This window comes from Notechis scutatus, chromosome Z, assembly GCF_049901735.1.
Source record: "Notechis scutatus isolate UNSWTSFEM ecotype Mainland chromosome Z, rNotScu1.2, whole genome shotgun sequence".
NCBI classification, from domain to species: Eukaryota; Metazoa; Chordata; class Lepidosauria; order Squamata; family Elapidae; genus Notechis; species Notechis scutatus.
The window spans coordinates 49,578,607-49,599,551 of NC_142025.1; the positions used below are offsets into that span (position 1 = coordinate 49,578,607).

At 35.5% G+C, this 20,945-nt stretch overlaps 1 protein-coding gene across 3 annotated transcripts in view; it reads left to right on the plus strand.

Moving 5' to 3' along the window:
- The window catches only part of FAM171A1 (family with sequence similarity 171 member A1), a 108,844-nt gene that overhangs the window by 53,177 nt on the left and 34,722 nt on the right, over positions 1-20,945 (plus strand). For 2 of the 3 annotated variants that reach the window (XM_026681361.2, XM_087946774.1), the window contains 3 exons: positions 6,614-6,706; positions 14,100-14,258; positions 15,776-15,952. In XM_026681361.2, the coding sequence (XP_026537146.1) occupies positions 6,614-6,706; positions 14,100-14,258; positions 15,776-15,952 (429 nt within the window). The remainder of the gene's footprint in view (positions 1-6,613; positions 6,707-14,099; positions 14,259-15,775; positions 15,953-20,945) is intronic. The other variant, XM_026681362.2, reaches the window with a different exon arrangement.

A 20,945-nucleotide genomic window follows, 5' to 3' on the forward strand; every position in this document is an offset into this window, starting at 1 on the left:
TATCTTCAAACATTAAAGAGTTCCTTTTCCTGATGAGTCCTGAGTAAAGCCATATGTTTTAGAAGATAAAGACTAGAGTAGTAATTTACACAAGGTGGTACCATTTGACTTCTCAATGTATCTTTACCCACCCCCTCGGCTCCGGTCTAATTTGACTGGGGAATTGAAGTCCAAATATTTTAGGTATAATAAGGATGAGAAACTTTGGGTCTACAAGCCTAGAACAAACCTTTTGCAGTAATTCTGCCTATTACTGTACTTAAGAAATTGTGAACTATTGGATGATGTTGTTTTTCCAGCTTCTAATTAAAAATTGGCAGAAAGAATGGGTATGAGTCAAGGACACATTAAAAGACGAAGGGGGGAGAATATTTATTTTTGCAATTAGGTTAATTCCTGTTTAGGACTTTCTTAAGTAAAGGATTTGCTATTAATATTTGAGGATGGGGGTGGGAAATCAATTTAACTATCACTGAAGCCCAAAACTGCACTTTTGGGGAAAATGGCATTTGAAATAAGTGTTTGTTTCAAAGAAACAGTTTCTGAGCATTCTCCAAGTTCATTAGGCATGTTGCCAGCACTTTCAATGGGAAGGAATTATTATTTTGTCCCCTCTGTCTCTGTTAAATGGCCAAACAAGGGAGTTAAAAATAGCAATAAAATGAAAAAAAGTACCTATTGTGCATATTTATACAATGGATTATTCTTAGATCACTAGGAAACAATCTTGCCTATCTTGTTCTTATGATTATTATTAGGATTGTTGTTTCTATTATGGTAATATTTTATTACATATTTTTGAGAATGAAAAATAGAAAATTAAACTAGTTAAAATAAAAAAGGCAAAAAGAAAAGAAAAAATAAAGTACAGTAGTACACAGCAATTTTTCCAGCATCACAGAATTAAATTGGACTAAATTTATATGGTAGATTTTTTACCTAAAGTTAGGTAAATTGCATAGTTAGTTACATTTCATTTGGTCATTAATCAATTTTATTTGTTAATTAGTTTCATTAATTAATTTTATATAAATGAATATATATATACTATTATTTTAAAAACTGTGTCACTAAAATCTAAGTAATATATAATTATCAATAGCAGTAACCAGATTGGATAAATCATAAAATAATAATAATAATAATTTCTGTGTACGTAATGTAAGATCTATCCTTATTTAACACATTATTGAAATTTAGAAAGGCACAACTTTATATTAAAAGAATTCCACATTTAAAACATGGTATAAACTGGTACTAAGAATTATACACCAAAAGTGAATAGGAATAGGAAATGGATAGGTTAGGATTAGGGTTAAGGTTAGGGTTAGGGAAGAATAGGGTTAGGTTTAGAGTAGAATAGAATGCAATAGAATAGAATAGAATAGAATAGAATAGAATAGAATAGAATAGAATAGAATAGAATAGAATAGACAGAGTTGGAAGGGCCCTTGGAGGTCTTCAAGTACAACCCCCTGCTTAGCCAGGAAATCCTATACCATTTCAGACAAATATCCAATCTCTTCTTAAAAATTTACAGTTTTGGATCATTCACAACTTCTGGAGGCAAGTTGTCTCACTGATTAACAGTTCTAACTATCATGAAATTTCTCCTTAGTTCTAGGTTGCTTCTCTCCTTAATTAGTTTCCATCCATTGCTTCTTGTCTTGCCTTCAGGTGCCTTGGAAATAGCTTGACTCCCTCTTTTTGTGGCAGCCCCTGAGATATCGGAACACTGATATCATGTCATCCCTAGTCCTTTTTTTCATTAAACTAGACATAGCCAATTCCAGCCTCCAGTCGCCTAATCATCTTTGTTGCTCTTCTTTGCAATCTTTCTAGACTCAGCATCTTTTTTACATTGTGGTGACCAAAACTGGATGCAGTATTCCAAGTATATGTAACAGGATGCAGTATTTCAAGTGTATTCCAATTTAACATCTGGAGAGCCACATGTTGTTGATTCTATTTGGTTCACAATTAGAAAAGTATATATTTTCCAATCTAAGTTCTTAGCATCGATTTTAATTTTTTTCTTCAATAAGCCATTTTGTGATTATCCAATGCTTAGTACATATGAAAGAAAGAAATTTACCATAATGAAACTGCTGTAATTTAAGAAAAATCAGATTTACACTTAAATTTGTTATTGATTCTTTTCAAAATGTTTATTTTATACAAAAGAATCCAGAGGAAAAAATGAACAAAAGCAAAACAAAACTAGACAAGAACATTTAAAATGTGAATTAAAAGGATAAAAAACAAAACAAAATATATTTGAACAGTAACAAATATTTTGCAGCAATAATAGTTTCCCCCCTTGCAAAGCAGATCCAAAATTTATAAGCTTCTAGATGTATTTACAATCTAGTTGACTTGTCATATATTGGACAGTAATGTGAAAAAAGAAAGTACACCCTCCTTGAGTTCTTTTACAGATCAGAACATAGTAAAAATCATCTGGTCCTTAACAGTTGTTGAAAGTATGTAAATAACAACCTTAGATGAACAACAGCTCATGTCATATTACACTATGTCATTTATTTTAGAAAAAGAAAACCAAAATGGAGAAGCCATGTGTGAAAAACTAAATACGCGCTTACTGCTTCCATAGGTATGAAGAAGCTAATCAAGTATCCTTGAACAATTGATCATCAACAAGTGTGATTACCTCTAGAAAAACAGCAATCTTAGGAGTTTGCTGGCCTTAACATTGAGGTGTGTGTTAATACAATGCCAAATGATAAAGGCATCAGCAGTGATCTTAGAGAAGCAATTGTTGCTGTGCATCAATTTGGGTTATAAGGCTATTTCCAAATAATTTAAAGTCCATAATTCGCATTGAAGAAGATTATTCAGAAATGGAAAACATTAAATACAATTGCCAATCTTCCCAGGAATTCCCTTTAAAAAGAACATGGCAGCAGGGCTTAAGTTTGCAAAGTTGCATCTGATCAAATCACAAGATTTCTGAAATACTGTCCTTTGGATAGTTCAGAAGTTTGGCCACAATGCACAGTGCCGTGTTTGGTGAAAACCAAACACAGTGTGATGACCTGGGGCATGGCACAAAGGCAACCCAGCAAGGTAATAAGTAGAGGTCCCCTTATTAGCTCCAACTTTGCCCCCAATGTGCCGGTTATCTTCTGGTCTGGAGAAAAACTCTCCCAGGAACATGCAACAGCCTTTGGCTGCAGATATTCCAATCCAAAACAGTGTAAACAGAAAACTTTAAATTATAAATCCAACAAAGCAAGATAAAGTAATAAATCCAGTAGGGCAAGACAAGGAGTTCCAGAAGTGAAGTAACACAGCAGTAAATCAAACCAATTGGGAGGATGTCAGGAACTCTGATAACAGCAGCAAACTTTAGATAAACTCAACCTTTGTTTCTGACAAACGCCCCTCCCGACTGGTTCTCCTTTAAACTCCCTCCCCAGATGTGCCCCGTGAAGGGTATCAGGACCCTCTCCTCCCTCGAAGGCACGCAACCCATGTTCTCTTCTCCATTCTTCCCTGCATGCCCTAGGATGAGGAGGTGGATGGGCCTTGGTCTTCCTCTGAACCCCCTCTCCCTTGTTCTACCTCTTCCCTGCTCTGCCCAGCCTGACTTTGCCCTTCCCCAGTTTCCTCCACAGCCAATGGAGCCACTCTCCTGCTCCCTGACAGCTTTTCGTCTTCCTCCTCGGATTCCGATTCTGATGGGTGTATGATACACACCATATCAGCACAAATATCTCAGACCAACCATCAAGCCACAATAGTGGAGGGGTGATGATTGGGACTAGTTTTGTAGCCACAGGACATGGGCATCTTGCAGTCATTGAGTTAAATCATGAACTCCTCTGTATACAAAGTATTCTAGAATCAAATGTGAGGCCATCTGTCCAGCAGCTAAAGCTTGGCCAACATTGGGTCATGCAACATAATAATGATCCCAAGCACACCAGCAAATCTAGAACAGAACAACTGAAAAAGAAAATAATCAAAGTGATGCAATGGCCTAGGCAAAGTTGAGACCTCAACCTGATTGAGATGCTGTGGCAAGTCCTCAAGAGTGTGCATAAACAAATGCCTGTGAAACCTCAATGACTGAAGCAATATTATAAAGAAGAGTGAGCCAAAATTTCCTCACAACAGTGTACTTAATTTTTCACACATGGCTTCTACATTTTGGTTTTCCTTTTGTAAAATGAATACAGTATGACATGGTATAATATGTTACGTGTTATTGTTCATCTGAGGTTGTATTCAACTACTTTTAAGCATTGCTAAGACCAGATGATTTTTATTATATCCCGATATATAAAGCCATAGAACTCAAAGAGGGTGTATTTTCTTTTTCACATGTCGTATATATGAAGAAAAAATAATTAACGGGGTAAACAACAGTAAAGTTAAAATGCAAAGTCTTTTGTTAACAATCTGTTTTTGTAATTTACTCGCAGAAACTCTACAATAGTTTCTTACCAACTATAAATCACCCCAAGCATTATCTCTGATCTGTTCAGGAACAAGTAGCTTTGTTTAGCTCTTAATAATAAAACTTTTCCTTAGGATTTTAATTGGGAACTTTTCCAAAATTGCATTTTATTTCCAAAGTTCATAAATCTCTGTTGTAAAAAGTTCTGCAGCATCTATTGTTGAAAAATACAGTGTTCGTTTTGTCAAGAGAGTCCAATCCATTCTTCATCTATTCCATTATGTCAGAAATTCTTGTATTCATATTCACTTTCATATTTTCTGGCAGATCTATAATTTTCAGACCAATTACTTTCTTCTTACATGTGGCAGCAACAAATCAGATTTCAATTCATCAAGTTGCAAATCAAATCAAACTGTATTTTCTGTATTTGGATATCGTCCTGAGTTTGGCTTAAAGACGTTGTTGTCCCATTAAGTTTTTGATTATATTTTCAAGTATAATATGAAATCAGTTTATATTTTAAAATAAAGAGAGAGAGCATTCTTTTTTTCAAATGCTTCCCAGAAAAGTTTATCTCTATTAGGGCATATTTTTAGAAATGCATTGTTCTTTCCAAGGACAAGAGAAGCAGAGAAATCATAACCCAGTGTTCACAAAGATAAGAAAGATTGAGATAGATTTTTTTCCCAGAATCAAAAATGTTTTTTAAAAGGGGAATTTTTCCATTAAAAGTTAAGAAATAAATATCAGAGCTTGAGAGCTAGAAAGAACAAAATTTGTAATCTAATCCTATATAAGTCCATTCAGGTAACTTTCTCTGCCAGAAAGTACATTTTCATTGCAGACTTCCCTACAATGAAAATGAAAGTGGTTTGAAATTTAATAATAAACAGTAAAGAACAGAAAAAAAGATGTAAAAGCCCAGCAAGGGGTTATAAAATAGGTCAGCAATCAGCTCGTTGTAAAGCTAAAAATATTAAAGCTTTAAAAACTGCAATTAAAATTCATGTGTGCTTAGGAAAAATGAAGAGCTGAAGGGAAAAGGTGGTAAGAGATTCAACCTTCCAATCGTTGCTTATCAAGAACTGTGGTTTTCAAGATCCTCTCTTCTCCAGGTGCATCATCATCTGAAGGTCATCTTGGATTCTTCTTAGTTTCCTCTTCATAAAACATGGAGCAAAGTCACTAAGTTTTGGTGGCATACGCTTGTGATTGTTTGATAGCATTTTAGAAAGTTAAATGTGTGATAGAGTAGGGGTCTCCAACCTTGGCAACTTTAAGACTTCTGGACTTCAACTCCCAGAATTTATGGGAGTTGAAGTTCACAAGTCTTAAGGTTGCCAAGATTGGAGACCCCTGTGATAGAGCATCTTAGGAGAAAAATCTATTTCTATATGTTGCTGAAATTAACCATCTTTGCTTGCTATTTTCAAATGTCACTAAGTTTTCTTCCTACCTTTGCTTAGGTTTCCAATTTTTACAAATATCCTTCATCTGAAAAAAGCTTGACATTGCAGATTCATTTTAAGTAGCATTGATGAGAGCTATGCATCACTGTGGATTAGAAGGCAAAAAAATGATTGACAGCATACATAGATACCCACACAGACTATCTGCAACTCCTTAAAGCAGCTATGTTTTTCTTAAGATAGGCCATCTACTTAAGGAATTTGATATTAATTATATTTAGTTAATGAACTCATCTACCAGAAAGAAGGTTGTAAAAAAGAATTAAAACTATAGCATAATTTTAAAAATAAGCTCAATAAATTTTATATACATCGATCACATCATGCCAGTTCAAACAGCAGAGATGCTGCCCATGTGGTTAGAGAAGTATCTTTTTATCTTAAAATATTTCACACCAGGATTTTGTATGTTTGTCACTAAGATTGTAAGTCCTACAATGATGATTGAGAAAAAAAAGTTCACATATTTTAACTTTTCTGAAATACTCATTAGTCTCTCCATTAATTTCTCCACTGTTGCCATTTTAAGCTTACCGTTTGCCTCTAAATGTCTTTACAATGACTTGTCTAAGCAATAGTGTATTATTTGGTAAATATTATTATCTGATGAAGGTATATATGCATTATCTAGAAAGGATATTTGTGTTAATGAATATTTAATTAGTTTCTTCTCCATTCCACTGGAATACTGCAATTAACTTTTTTTTTTTAAATACAGTATTTTCTTCCCTGAGCCTTGGCCTTCTTCCTGAGCGGTCAGCTACTCTGATGGTGTATGAAGATGTTGTCCAGATAGTCTCAGGATTTCAAGGTACGGTTGCATGTAGAGATGCTTTCTTTACGTTGCCCAGGAAAAAAAGTATGTATTATTTATGATGATGCATCTTATAGTTCCGTTTATGGATTCTAATTTTCTTTTATTATATTATGAAGAACCTGAGCATGTTTACTAATTCACTGGAGAAGTCTCTGCCCCCGTTTTAAAGGGACAAGATCTGTGGTGGGGATTGGCCCTATTTGATCCTGGTTACCATCAAGGGCTTTCTAATTGCAGGTGTGTTGCAACTTCCCCAATGCAAAACACCAGCAGAGGCAGAGAAGCCAGCTGGTTCTCCCTCTTCCTAATCTGTGGAGGATCTTTTTTAAGTGCGTGTGTCAGATACTTATAATTTATAATAATCACATATATAATTTTATTGTATTTTTAAAAATGAAATACAAAAAATATACACAAGGAAATTAAAAGAAAAGCAGTAACATGCATACATCTAACTTAATTACAATATGTCAAATTCTACCTAAATAACTTATCTGTCCTTGCAAAGTGTTATGAAATCTGTGCCCAAGGAAAATGTGTTTTTAATTAATTATTGATAATTGATTGTTCATACTTATTATATGAGAATCAGGTTTAAATAAAGTTACATTTATCCAAGGTAAGATTCGTGACATTAACATTGTTTTGCTAGTATAATATCTGTAACAAAATGGAGAAAAATGATAAACTCTCCTTAGAGTCAATCTCAAATCATGGTGACTGCATGAAAGTGTCCACAAAGTTTTCCTGGCAATGATTCCAGGCAGTGGTGTTCCCTGTGTCACTTTTCAAAAACAAATGTCAGACATGGATAAAGAGAATATTGATGCTGTTGAACTTTGGTGTTGGAGAAGACTCTGAAAACATACATAAGGAAACAAACAAAGGAATTATCAAACAAATCAATATAGAATTCTCCTAAGGAATTCTTAAAGAATAAATTATCAAGGTCAAATTATATTTTGGACACATTATACGAAGACTGAGCTCTCTGGAGAAGGCCCAGCAGCGAAGTGGATGGACTCAATTATGTGGTAATGAGTGCATTATTGTAATATCAATTTGGGAGCAGAGAAAGATTATCTTATGATTGCTAAAAATCAACCTTAATTTGATGGCACATAATCAATGAAATCAACATTTCAAACATACAACATAATTGCAATGATAGTGATAGAGACAGGTAAATGTGTCATTATAAAACCAATGAATTAACATAAACCAATTACATTATGTAAAAGAAAATCGAAGTAAAATGAAAGCACCTTCTTTGCGGAGGTCTTTTCAACTTGCCAGTCTATTCTACAGCTCTGGGATTTCCTCATGGTCTCCCGTGAAAATGTTAACTGGGACTGATTCTGCTTTGAGTATCATCCAAGCTCAGCTAGGTGCTGACACCTTATGTGTTTAGAGGAAAACATTCCTTGCAGCCTTAAGATAGACAACACTATTCACTGAATGTAGAATTATTTTTGTAAATGATAATTAAATTATATCATCCAGAGGAAGGCTTAGGGTTAATATAGATCCAACTTGAAATTGCTGTTACAGTCATATATTTCTCATCTATAGAGATTACCTTTAAATGTCTTATTGTTGATTTCTTAATAGATTAGAACAAGTGGTGTTCTATTTGTACTACCCAGAAAATGATGGAAGAATAGAATTTGGGGTAAAACCTTTGTCCATGTTTTTTATAAAGCAAATTTTTATTGGGCTGGTTATGGATGGACCGATGGTTGGATGGACGGAGACAGACAATTGATCAGTCTTCCAACATATCAAAATATAAACCAAACATCTAATTTCAGAGTAAAATAGATAAAAGAAAATACACTAATATAATACTTTGGGATCAACCTTCAGATGAACACATCACCTTTACAGGATGCCCCAATCTGATTGATGTAATGGGTTCTTAAATCAATTTTCTTAAGTATAAACTTCACATTCTGCTCATGATGTATAGATTAGAACCCAGGAGGAAATGGGACAATCAGTGATTCAGATCATCGTGAGCTTTTCTTTCAAGTAGGTATATGTGAATTGTCTAAGCCTAAGAAGGGCACGTAGTTAATCAAACTATGGTGGAAGTGCCCAGTCGTATTTATCTGTTCTACTAAACATATTTTGAGTAGTCTATCAAGTAAGTAAGATAGCTTTTGTAAGGCCCAACAATTGTGATGCAAATTACAGAAGACCAAGAAAGTAAAGGGAATTATTGCTTTTTATTGTTTTTAAATTGGGGTTTTATTCTTGTAAAATGCCAAGAGGGTGAGTTGAGTGGCTATATAAATTTTCTTAAATAAATAAATAAATTCCATGCCATAAGTCAGAACTGAGACTATTTTTTCCCTGAATACTTTCAGTTTAGGGTACAAGGTACATGAATAATTATAATTAAATACTTTGTATAATCTTTCAGTAGTTTCCTCTGCCTTGCCAAACTCTTAAAGTGATTTATCTATGATCCTATGTTGGTAAAAAAAAACCTCGCTTCTAAATAAGTACAATAATTCACTTGTTCAATAGGCTTCCCATTTATCTGCCTGTTATATTTCATGCTTAGGTAAAGGTTTCCCTTGTCCAGTCATATATGACCCACAGGGTGGCGCTCATCTCTGTTTCTTATCCAAGGAAGCCAGAATCATCCGAAGACACTTCTATGGTCATGTGATAAGCATGATTGTATACTGAGGCGTATGGAATCTATTAATTTCCCACCAAAGTTATGCCTACTTATCAATTTGCATTTGCATGCTTTCGAAATGCTAGGTGGGCAGGAGTTGGGCAAATAACAGGAGCTCATCCTGTTGTGCATAAAAATAGTATATTTCATGAAACCTTTACTAATTACCATCATTTTAGATTTGACTTATTAATGTTTTTAAAAATAAAAGCATAGTAAGTATTTAGCTTTCACGACAGTTTTGTCAGGCCTAATTGTGAGTGTGCCTCTAGAACTGTATTATCAGCATATAAAAGGATATTACTAAATTCATCATGGATCTTTGGCATATCAGTGTCTGAAGCATAGAGGAGTCCTGTAATATCAGTGGCATAGAGGTTAAAAAGTTTTAGAGTTAGAATACAGCCCTTTGTGACATCATTATGGGGACATATATTCTTAGTTACATTATATGTGTTGGCCAATTTCTTCCACAAAATATTTCTGTTTATATAACCAAAAGCTTCACTGAGATCTATCGTGTTTCCCTGAAAATAATCCTGAAAATAATCATAGCTTGATTTTTACATGTGCGCCTAATATGACCCCAACCCCCAAAATAAATCCTAGTTAAGACCCCACCCATTCCATCCCATCGTCTGGTTGTTTGAGGTGGGATGAGGCGCATGCATAAAAATAAATCTAGGGCTGGGGGGTGGAACTGCCTCACACGCCTCATACCCACTTGCCTTAGGACTGCCACAGCCACTCCTCCCATGCTCCAACACTTGTCATGCCGCTGTCGAACTTCTCTGGCCGTTTGTGGCTAAACACCACATGCCACATTGTGCGAGTCCCTTTGCTTGTGGCAGGAGGCCATGTGCGACATTAAACCAATGCCGCCACTTGCAGCAAGAGGCCACATGGCACATTGCGCCAATGCTGCCATTTGCGTGTGCAGTGATGCAATGCACCACACGGTCTCCTGCCACAAGCAGCAGCACCAGCACAATGTGCCATGTGGTGTGTAGCCACAAGCAGCTGCAGAAGAAATTGGGCAGTAGTGCAACAGGTGTCGGGGCATGGAAAGCCTTTGTGCAACGGTCCAAAGGTAAGCAGGTACTGGGTGTGTTGGGAGTCCCACCACCCCTGCCCAAAAATTGACATCTCCCATTCTACACTTTCTTTACATTACCAGTTATATAATTGTAGCTACTAAAAGAACCCAAGTTCAGAAATACTCTAATGGAAATCTGTTGGAGTTCCTACTATTCCTTCCTGATTAAATTCTTTATAAGGATTTTAAAGAATCTGTTATTATTTAAACATATTAATTGAATATCTGCATTAAATTTACTGGAAAATTAAATCTGAAAAATAGGTAAATGTAGGGGGGAAGCATATATTGTTAAGAGGGAGTTGATAGTTGCTTACATCACATTATGTTTCAGATTTGCTTTCTATACTTTGCTGAATTATAATTTTCCTTGTTTGTATCATGGCTAAGGGTACTGGAGTTTTAGTCCAGATATGCTTGGAAGACCCATGGTAGGGAAGGCTGCCATACATTTTAAATAGTCTACCATCATCTATAGAAAAAAAAATTGTGATTGTACAAGTTAATCTGTGAATGTCTCTCAATTGCTTGGAAACTTTAAAACAGTGTTTTCAAACTTGTTAACTTTAAGTTATATGGACATCATCTCCCAGAATTCCTCAATCAGCAACTCATTGCTTTAAACAATATCCATTGAACCTGTTTAAGTTTGTAATGCAGTCCTAGCTTGGCATCACTGCCTGTTCCAAAGAGTCCAATAACAACTATTGGTAGCTGGGAATCCTAGTTTTATTGGGAGGTGGCAAGAAATTATCTAAAGCAATTTCATTTTTTGCATCATGCTGCTTTTGTTTTTTATTGTGCATATGGAAAAATGTCTAGACAAATCTGATGGAAGAGAATGGTTTCAGAGGTCCAAGAGGAATTACGGTATATTATAAAAACAGTACGTACATATTCCTGCCAAAGCCTGGGCTCCTCAGAGTTAAAAAAAACTTCTTTTGAAAAATTGCTACTTTCTATTTAGGACTGGAAACTGGGTTGAGAGGAATTCCTTCCTATTTGCCAAATGCATTAGTTTCTGCTAATAACTGTGCTCACGTTTTGTTTCACAAGGTTGCTATAATGATTTCAACATGCTGTTGATATCACTGTGTTTTAAATTAGCAATTGCTTGCTTTTCAAGCTGACATTTTTGCAGGACAGTTTTATGACCTGACTGTAAAGAAAACCCATGTAAATAATTCATATTTTGAGGTAGGTGTTAATGATTGTCAGCATAGCCTCACAAATGGCAAATAGCTTAATATTGCCAGGAGATAAATTGCAATATGTAATCCTCTAAATGAGGGGTGAGCAATTAATTTTCCCAAGGGACTACATGAAAAATTTGGACTGTACTGGAAGGGCCAAAGCAATGTGGCTGTGAAGATGCATAGGCACTCATTCATACATATATAAAATTGGAAAAACAAATAATCACCTTCAAAATAAAAGGAATGCAGCTGTATTGTGTGCATGATATATATTTATTTACATGTGATTTCTAATTTCCAATTGACTTCAGATGGGCCAGAGTGGCAGCCAAAGGGCCAGATATAGTTGAGGGGCTATAAAATGTCCAGGTCTGTTCTAAATCATCATGAGGTTATTGAAAGAATTTGTATTTTTCTCTTAGACTGCATGAGTTTTGTGTACAAAATCCCATTTGGTGATGGTGATGAAGATTTTTGCATTCTACCTGTCTTGTTCTCATGTTTTTATTTTCTACTTGGTGTTTTATTGTTGTTGAACTTTTTTGCATTTGTATTCTATTGTTATACCTTGAACAACATTTGATGGAAAAATTGATATAAATCCTAGAGGAAAGTAGAGAACAAAGGTACATGAGCTCATTTCTGTACCAAATGAAAGGGATCTTTGGGCACATGCTAGCTCCTGTTTACAATGATATACATTGAAATTTTAATATGGAGTGTAATTGTGTTAGAATTCCAGTGCAAGCAACAACAAATCTTTAGGAGAACACAATTTCTTATGAGCAGGTATTAAAACCTGGATTTCATACCGTCATATTATTTTAAAATAACTTGGTTGGCTTGGTGGTTATGAAGATTTACTGATATTTACTGAATGAAAAATCCTGAGTAGCATCAACTGATTTGCTACAAGGAGTTAAATTCTGATCAGGAAAGATTCTTTTAAAAGTTTGCTCTCTACAGTGAACAAGAAGCTTTTGGGAATACAGAAACAGCTGTTCTAAATCTTCATTTGCATGTTATGCAAAAGTTTGCAGATGGCAGCCTTGCTGTGTTTGTAAAGAGTTTTGTTGGTGGTATGAATCTGTGGCTTTGTAAGCAGATCTAAACTGATAAATACTACATGAGGTTTTCTCTATCATTTTGTCAAGACTAGAATCTTTCCTAAGCCATTTCGTGGTTTTGAACATAGACATGATTGAAAGCTCAGTGGGAAAAAAATCAGTCTTCCCACCTTGATGTATTTCCCTTACATCAGACTATACTGTCCATTATCCCTAACCAGAAGCTAGCTGTGAATGATGGGGTTGGAGACCTGTAAACCCTTTTCAGAGAAAGTTGGCATAAATCATATAAGTTATCAGTCCTAACAGAAATTTTCAATATATTTTTTGGTACCATATGCTGAGTTGATGTCTTATAGTCAAATCTCTCTAGTCAAATCAAGTCATGTCTCTAGCCTTGAAGCTTTTAGGTGGTGGGTATTCTCTTCTGAGAAAGTTAAATTGTGACTCAATAATCACAACTCTAAGGATGCTATAAGATGGAAGCAATAGTCACTGCTGGACTTACTGTACAAAAAAACAGCAATGTAGACAGATATTCCTCATTTTTTTGGAGTTATGTTCTCATTGATAGAGGAATGTAGCAGGACTTTGATGTACATAAAAGCTTTCAGAGAAGCTCAAACTTGAGGCTGGTCATATAGTTTTTTTCATGTATTGTATGAATTCTATTTAAAAACTCAGTCCAGTTTAAGGAATGCTTCAGATAGCTCTTTGCCCTGATAACATTTCCCTAAGGACCTGATAAGCCTTCCCCAGTCTGATGTTCTCTAGATAGTTACAAAGACCAAACGTATAGAGAGCTTCATGTTGGAGAAGTCTGTAAAAGAAGTGGATAAAATATTGAGGTCTTGGATGATTATTAGTCCCTTCTCATGAGATGGGAAAGGACAGACAGGAAATTAACAAAGGGCAGATCTGAAGATCAAATTGATTTTTGTACTCTGCTTTGCCACTTCCATTTACATTGTTGCTTATCTGAGTTCAGGACTTAATTGTATTATTGAAACTTTTATTGTCTAAATAGTATCTAACATCATTTAAACTCCTGAAAGAAAATACTAAGTAATTAAGTTTTGTCTCTGACATTAAATAAAAAACATATATTGAAACATATCCCTACTAAGTAGGACCGTGTGATACAAGATAGTGAAAAGGAAGGCTCAAAACTCAGATAATCTTGATAGAATTATAAGATATGAAAAAAAAACCTCAAAGCATATCTATTGATAGTAGAAATATAAAAGTGTCATGATTTGGTATACACTAAGTCTACATGAGCAGTACCATTTTTTATGCTTCTATTTTTTATTTTTTATTTTTTTTTGCCTGTTGCTAGGTGCACGGATCCAACCCAAAGTCCATTTTCAAAGAAGAGCCCTGAGGCTACCAGAGAATACTAGCTATAGTGACCTCACAGCATTTCTTACTTCAGCTAGTTCACCCTGGGAAGTGGACAGTTTTCCTTATTTGCAAGGCTATGATGGCAATGGAACTGGTAGATGTTTAATCTTTATTCTTGGCATTTGTTTTAATTTATATGAGACAATTTGGCTTAAATATTCTTAGAATTCCATCTTTATATAGTCAAAGACATCTCTTTTTTCTGTTGGCAAAGGAGAGTATTAACATGATAAAAATCATGGAAAAATAGAATTAAGTGACCTCCATAAATAAATACTGTGGAAGGAATAGTTTAATATTTTGTATGCTAAAGATCAAGGTTCTTAATTTTTACTCATTGCTGATTGAATGCTAATCAGCTCTCTCTGTGAAGATCAAGACAGACATAGGATACCAGAAATCAGAGTTTATTACATTGCATTTTCTTGGCAGGTTTGTGCCTATTCCTTACTTCACAGTCTTTATTTTATCTTCAGTTTCCCCTCAGTCACATAACTTAACTTTGACTGCCCTGGAAACATAGGGCTGCTTTCTGTCAGGCTGGTCACATAGTCAAGCTAGAATCAGATAAATCACAATCTGTGATGGTCAGAAAGTGACCTCCTCTCTTCCTTTAAAATATTGGTAAGATGGTGATTACAATTTAAAAATGTAACCTTATTCACAAGGCTTTGAAGCAGCTTTTCAATGCCAATGTGCCTTGCAATCCCCACTCTAGAAACTCATCAGGTATTTGATCTTCCATTTTTTTTAAATCCTTTTAATTAAAAGCAAATACATGGGAAGTTAGTATATATAGCAAATTACCAGCCTATAGTATTTTAATTTTTAATATTTTTGGTACCTAGAAATGGCATGCCAGCAGTCTTGAAAAATAAAATTAGTAAATGCTGCAATGTGGTACTTTTCTTGGAAATAACTTTGCTGCCTATCCTCTCCAAAAAGGGGGAAAGGTGAAGTGGGTGGATAACATGAATATTTCATGACCGATCAAAATAAGAGCGGGAGTTATTTTGTAATGCTGGCCATAATATGTTTTCAATATTCCAGATGTACCCACTGGCCCAAAGTGGTTATATAGTCCTGAATGGTGAAGCCTAATGAAATGAAAACACTGAACTTTCAGAGGCTCTATGCAGCCACTTTGCTGCTTATTTTATTGAAAACACAGGATAAAGGTTCTACTAACAATTGGCATTTTTGTCAAATAATTCTAGCACTACGATGTGACTTCTTTCTGGAGGCTACAGAATGGGTGCTGTAGAGCCAGACATGGTTCATCTCTACCTCACACGGTTACATTTTTACATCAACTATGATATAAAATTGTGTTTTTGCTTTGTTTTGTGTGTTTTATTTAAATATGGGTCTTTTCCATGGTAGTTTTACTGGTCCCCATATCTCTGCTACATAATGAATCAACTAACTGTCTGAATATACATACAGAGATTGGAACTGTATAATGCAATTTGAAGTTGCAAAACACTGCTCTAGATGTGTCATCTTCTGATAATGGGGAAATAATTGTTACAAATATTTAAGTAATATTTGTATTTGATGACTTTAATATTGTATGTTGTGCATTTTGTAACACTATTCATTTTTTTACAGGAAATAACACTAGGTATGATCTTACTCCTGTCACTGCAGTTAGTGTTCATTTACTCAGAAGTGATGGGACTCCAGTTCCAGTGAATGGGCCCATTTATGTAACAGTGCCTCTCCCTGCAACCAACAACTTGAAACATCATACCCATGTGCCAGCTTGGAGGTTTGACCAAAAATTTGGTAAGCAAACTTATTTCTGATTCCCACCATGTAAACCAGTTTATTCATGGTCTCTAACAGAAATGTATTTCTACTAGGTCAGGCATGAACTCTTATATTAGAACAATTATGTTTGAGTATGGGAATTTTCCTGTCCAATTTTATTCTACTGTTTGGTATAAGGTTTATAAGGCTTAAAGGGATGGCTGGTGTGAAACACAAGTAGATACCAAATTGACATTTTCCTAATATATTTAAATGCCATTATAATTTTGGTTGCCAAGGGATTTAAGTTATAGGTTTAATTTCAGGCATAGCTTCCATTAATCAAGTATTTATTTATTTTGTTTTTTATTTATGAGTCAAGACTGTTATAGATTTTATTTTTACTTTTGTGAGAGGAGAATGAGAAAAAAGAGCCACACATATCTTCTTGCAGGAAGATGCCTATTATTTTTACCCTTCCTATATCCTGTTTCATAACTCTACCATGATATTAGTAAATGTTTGTTTGAAACCCACATGCACATATACACAAACACACATATTGAGTTAAATATTAAGTCAAAGTACTCAGCTATATGTGTATTAATAATAGCTTAGTGCAATGGTAAATGGTATTCATTTGGCAGGCTGAATGAAGAACTTCCTCTATAGTATTTCAACATCTGTTTCCTATGGAATAAATATGTTAAACATTCCACAATAGGTTTATCCTTATTTTTTTATTTAAAACCAAAAATTCAAATGGCATTTGACACATTTTATTTAATCTTTGTTACTTTTAGGTCATCAAGTACAAAAAAAAATCAATTTGGGATAATGATGTTATTATCCATTCTTGGCAATTCTACAGTCCAAGTCTGTCCATATATTCCAGTGTTGCACTAATTCTTTGAGTTGTTCTATACTCTGGCTAATGTCAGTTTTGATGGTGTCCAGGATCCATATTCTTTGGCAGTCTGATTTTCTTTTACCACTAACTGTTTCCAACATAATTGCTTTCTTCGGTGAATTCTCCTGCATGACATGACCAAGATAAGTGAGACATAGTTTTGCGTCTCACTTCTTGTGGTCATGTCATGCAGGGCAATTCATTGGAGAAAGCACTTTCACCCTCCACTGACATAACTGGTATCATGCACTCCAGAACTTGATTGGTTTTTTTAGTTTATTAATGATTATTGAAAATTTCAAAAAAAAAAAAGAATATTTAAAAAAAAGAGAAACATGTTCTCACATTTTTGCAACGTTTTCATAGCAGTGTACATTTCTATTAGTGTCAATTTGCTACAAGTAAATCTATAACTTGTTTCCTAAATCCTTACTTATATATGTTATTATTACAATTATAATACAATATTTAATTGTATTACTTTACATATATACATTGCTATATATACATTTATCCTTATTTTCATTTTCCCTTGTTGTTTGTTTAATCAATTTCACTAGACATCTTTACTTCCTTTTTATACAGCCATTTGTACCATATATTCCAAATTGTAAAAAATTCCCACTCTTCCTTGTTTTTTAGTAACATGGTTAGTCTAACCATTTCTGCGCATTAGTGGATTTTATTAGTTATTGCCAGGTCCGTGGGTATCATTGTTGATTACCAGTTTTGGGCAAAGATTATCCTTGCCACTGTAATGATAGGTGATATCAGATGCTGGTGTTTTTTGCTCCATGTCGGTTCTGTTATTCCGAGTGAAAAGGTCTCTGGGTTAAATTTAATCTTTAGTTTTGTCATCTCTTCTAACCATGCCTGTATCTTAGATCAGTACTTTCGGGCTTCAGGACATGTCCACCATATGTGAAAATACGTTCCCTGGCTAAAAATACACTTCCAACATTTGGGTGACATATTAGGGAACATCCTAGCAAGTCTTGCTGGTGGGAGGTACCAGCAATAGAACATTTTATAAATATTTTCTTTATATGAGACTGATAACATTAATTTATAGTTAGTTTGCCAAATTCGTTCCCATTGTTCTAATTCAATATTGTGGCCACAATTTTTAGTCCATGTTATCATGCTCTCCTTAACCGTTTCCTCTTCCATTTTAAATTCCAATAAGCAATTGTACATATTGGTAATCATCTTTTTTTCACTTCCTTGTAAAATTTTGTCTAATTCCCGATCTGTATTATAAAATCCAAATTGTTCCTTGTCTTTTTTGTGTTTTGTTTGAATTTGAATGTACGGCCACCACCCAATTTCAATTCCCTGTGTTTTTAATTGTATCTGTTTTCAAGTCGCCTTCATCTGTTATTAATTCTTTATATTTTATTGTTTTGTTCAAATCCATAACATTGGGTTATACTAGTGCCTCCATTGGAGATAGACAGGTATTTTCACATAATGGTTTATTTTAATTCGTTCTCATATATATAACAAAGCATCCCTTATCCAGTGTCTTTGAAAGTAGCTATGGGTTTTGTTTTTTCCATCCCAGAGAAACGTGTGCCAGCCAATCTGTAAATCGAAGCCTTTTAATGTCAATATTCTTTTGTCCTCCAGGTTAATCCAATCTTTGATCCAAGTACTCGCTGCGGCTTGATAGTATAACTCAAAGTCTGGGAGTGCCAATCCTCCCTTACTTCTACTGTCTTGCATTAATTTATATTTTACTCTGGCTTTTTTCTTTTGCCAAATAAATTTACTAATTCTTTTGTTCAGGTCTTCGAAGAATTTTTTCCCTGACTGGCACGGTTTGAAAGAGATACAACAATTTTGGTAGTATATTTGTTTTAATAGTGGCTATCCTTCCCATCCAAGAAAGTTGTAAATTTACCCATCTATCTAGATCTTTTTGTATCTGGTCTATCAACTTATCATGGTTATCAGCCTTTATTGTGGAGCATTTCGCTGTAAGCTAAATTCCTAAATATTTTACATTTTTCATTGTCTGAATCCTTAATTCTTTTGTCAGTTCCTCATTTTAGTACAATTTTTTGTTATTACCTTAGTCTTTTCTCTATTGATTTTGAGTCCTACTACTTTATCGAATGCCTCTATCTCTTGCATTAAATTTTTGCTTGACTCTTTTGGGTCTTCCATTATGAAGACCATGTCATCAGTGAACGCTTGCAGATTGTATGTTTCCTGTTTAATAGTCAACCCTTGGATATTTCGGTTTTTCCTTATCTGGGTTAACAACACTTCCGTTGATAAGATATATAGTAATGGGGCAAATGGACATACCTTCTCACTCCTTTGCTTATTTTTATATTGTTTGTGGTTTCTCCATTAATTACTAATTTTGCATTTTGTATAGAATATATTGTTTTGATTAGTCCTATAAATTTTTCACCAAATTTCATCCTAGATAATTGCTCAATCAAAAATTGCCAATTTAAATTGTAGAATGTCTTTTGGGCATCCAAAAGTATTAACACCATGTGGTTGTTAGATTTGGTTTCATAATACTCTAGGACAGGGTCCTCAACCACCGGCCCGCGGACCGGTACCGGTCCCGTGGAGCACTCTGTACCGGGCCGCAAAGAAAAAAATAAATAAAAAAATGGCGGCTTTCTTCGCCTTCGGTGAATGCTGCTGGGTTCGGGATCAAGGACACAAATGAGAGAAGGGGAGGGAGGAAGCAACCGAAGCCTGTCCTGCTCTCTGGCTCAGCGGCTTCGGTTTCCTCCCGCCTGTTCCTCTCTCAGTCGCTCTCTCGCTGCTCCACCAGCCCGGGAAGAAACTGCTTCAAAGCAGCCGGGGGTGGTGGCTTTTCCTGTCGCGCAGCGCCTCCGCGCCGGTGCCCCCACCCCACCCGCCGCCCGCGCTTCAATTCAGTGCTCCGTTCTGCCTGCCTGCCTGTCTGGTTGATTCGGAGCAGCTTCAGCTGAGAATAATAAGTATTCGCCTCTTTTATCAGCCGAAGCTGCTCTGAAACGAAGGCAGGCAGGCAGGCAGGCAGAAACGGAGCACTGTGGATTGAACAGCGGCGCAGGCGGGTGGGATGGGGGTAACGGGCGCTCGGACGCTGGGCGACGTGAAAGCCACTTTCCGGCTTCTTTGAAGCAGTTTCTTCCTGGGCTGGTAGAGCAGCGAGAGAGCGACTGAGAGAGCGAACAGGCAGACACCTGAGGGAGGGGAGGGAGACACCTGAGGATGGGGCTGAGGGAGGCAGGGGCGGCGCTCCCTGAACTTGTTGGTTTGCTGGCAGGCGTTTTATTACCCGACTAGGTAACAACATCAGATGTTACCTAGTCAGGTAATAACGTCTGCAAACAAAACCACCAAACTCAATTCTCTCCCGGTCCTTGAAAAAGTGTTTGTGCTTGAAATTGGTCCCTGGCACAAAAAAGGTTGGGGACCACTGCTCTAGGACATCCATTATTCTTATATATTTTTTTTAATATATCTATTTGGGAGAAAACCATTCTGGTCTGGATGAATAATATCATTCAATATTTTTTAATCTATCTGCAATTATTACCGCTAAAATTTTATAATCTACATTCAGGAGTGAGATAGGTCTGTGATTTCTAATTTGGTGAGGATCTGTTTGTTCTTTGGGAATGAGGGATATCAGAGCTTCTGTCCATGTTTGAGGTATTTTGGCACAACTCAGGGCCTCATCATATATTTCCACCAGCAGGTTGCCTAGTATATCTTGGAATTCTTTATAGAATTCCGCAGGTATTTCGTCTGGTCCTGGGGTTTTATTGGTTTTCTGTCTTCCAATTGCCTCTTTTATCTCTTTTAAGGTTATTTTATCATTTAGTATCTCTTGAGCAGTTTCTGATATGATAGGTAATTCTTTGTGCTGAAAATATTGTGTGATGTTCTTCTCTAAAATTTCTTCTTTTTTGTATTAATTAGCAAAAAAAAAATTGAACTATTTCATTTGCTCTGATTGTGAACACAATATTCTATTCTCATCCTGTAGGGCTATTATAGTTCTTTTCCCCTGCTCTTTTTTTAGTTTGTGAGAGAGCCATCTCCCAGGCTTGTTTGCGCAGAACTTGATTGTTAGTTACCTTTGCTGTCCAGGGAATATAC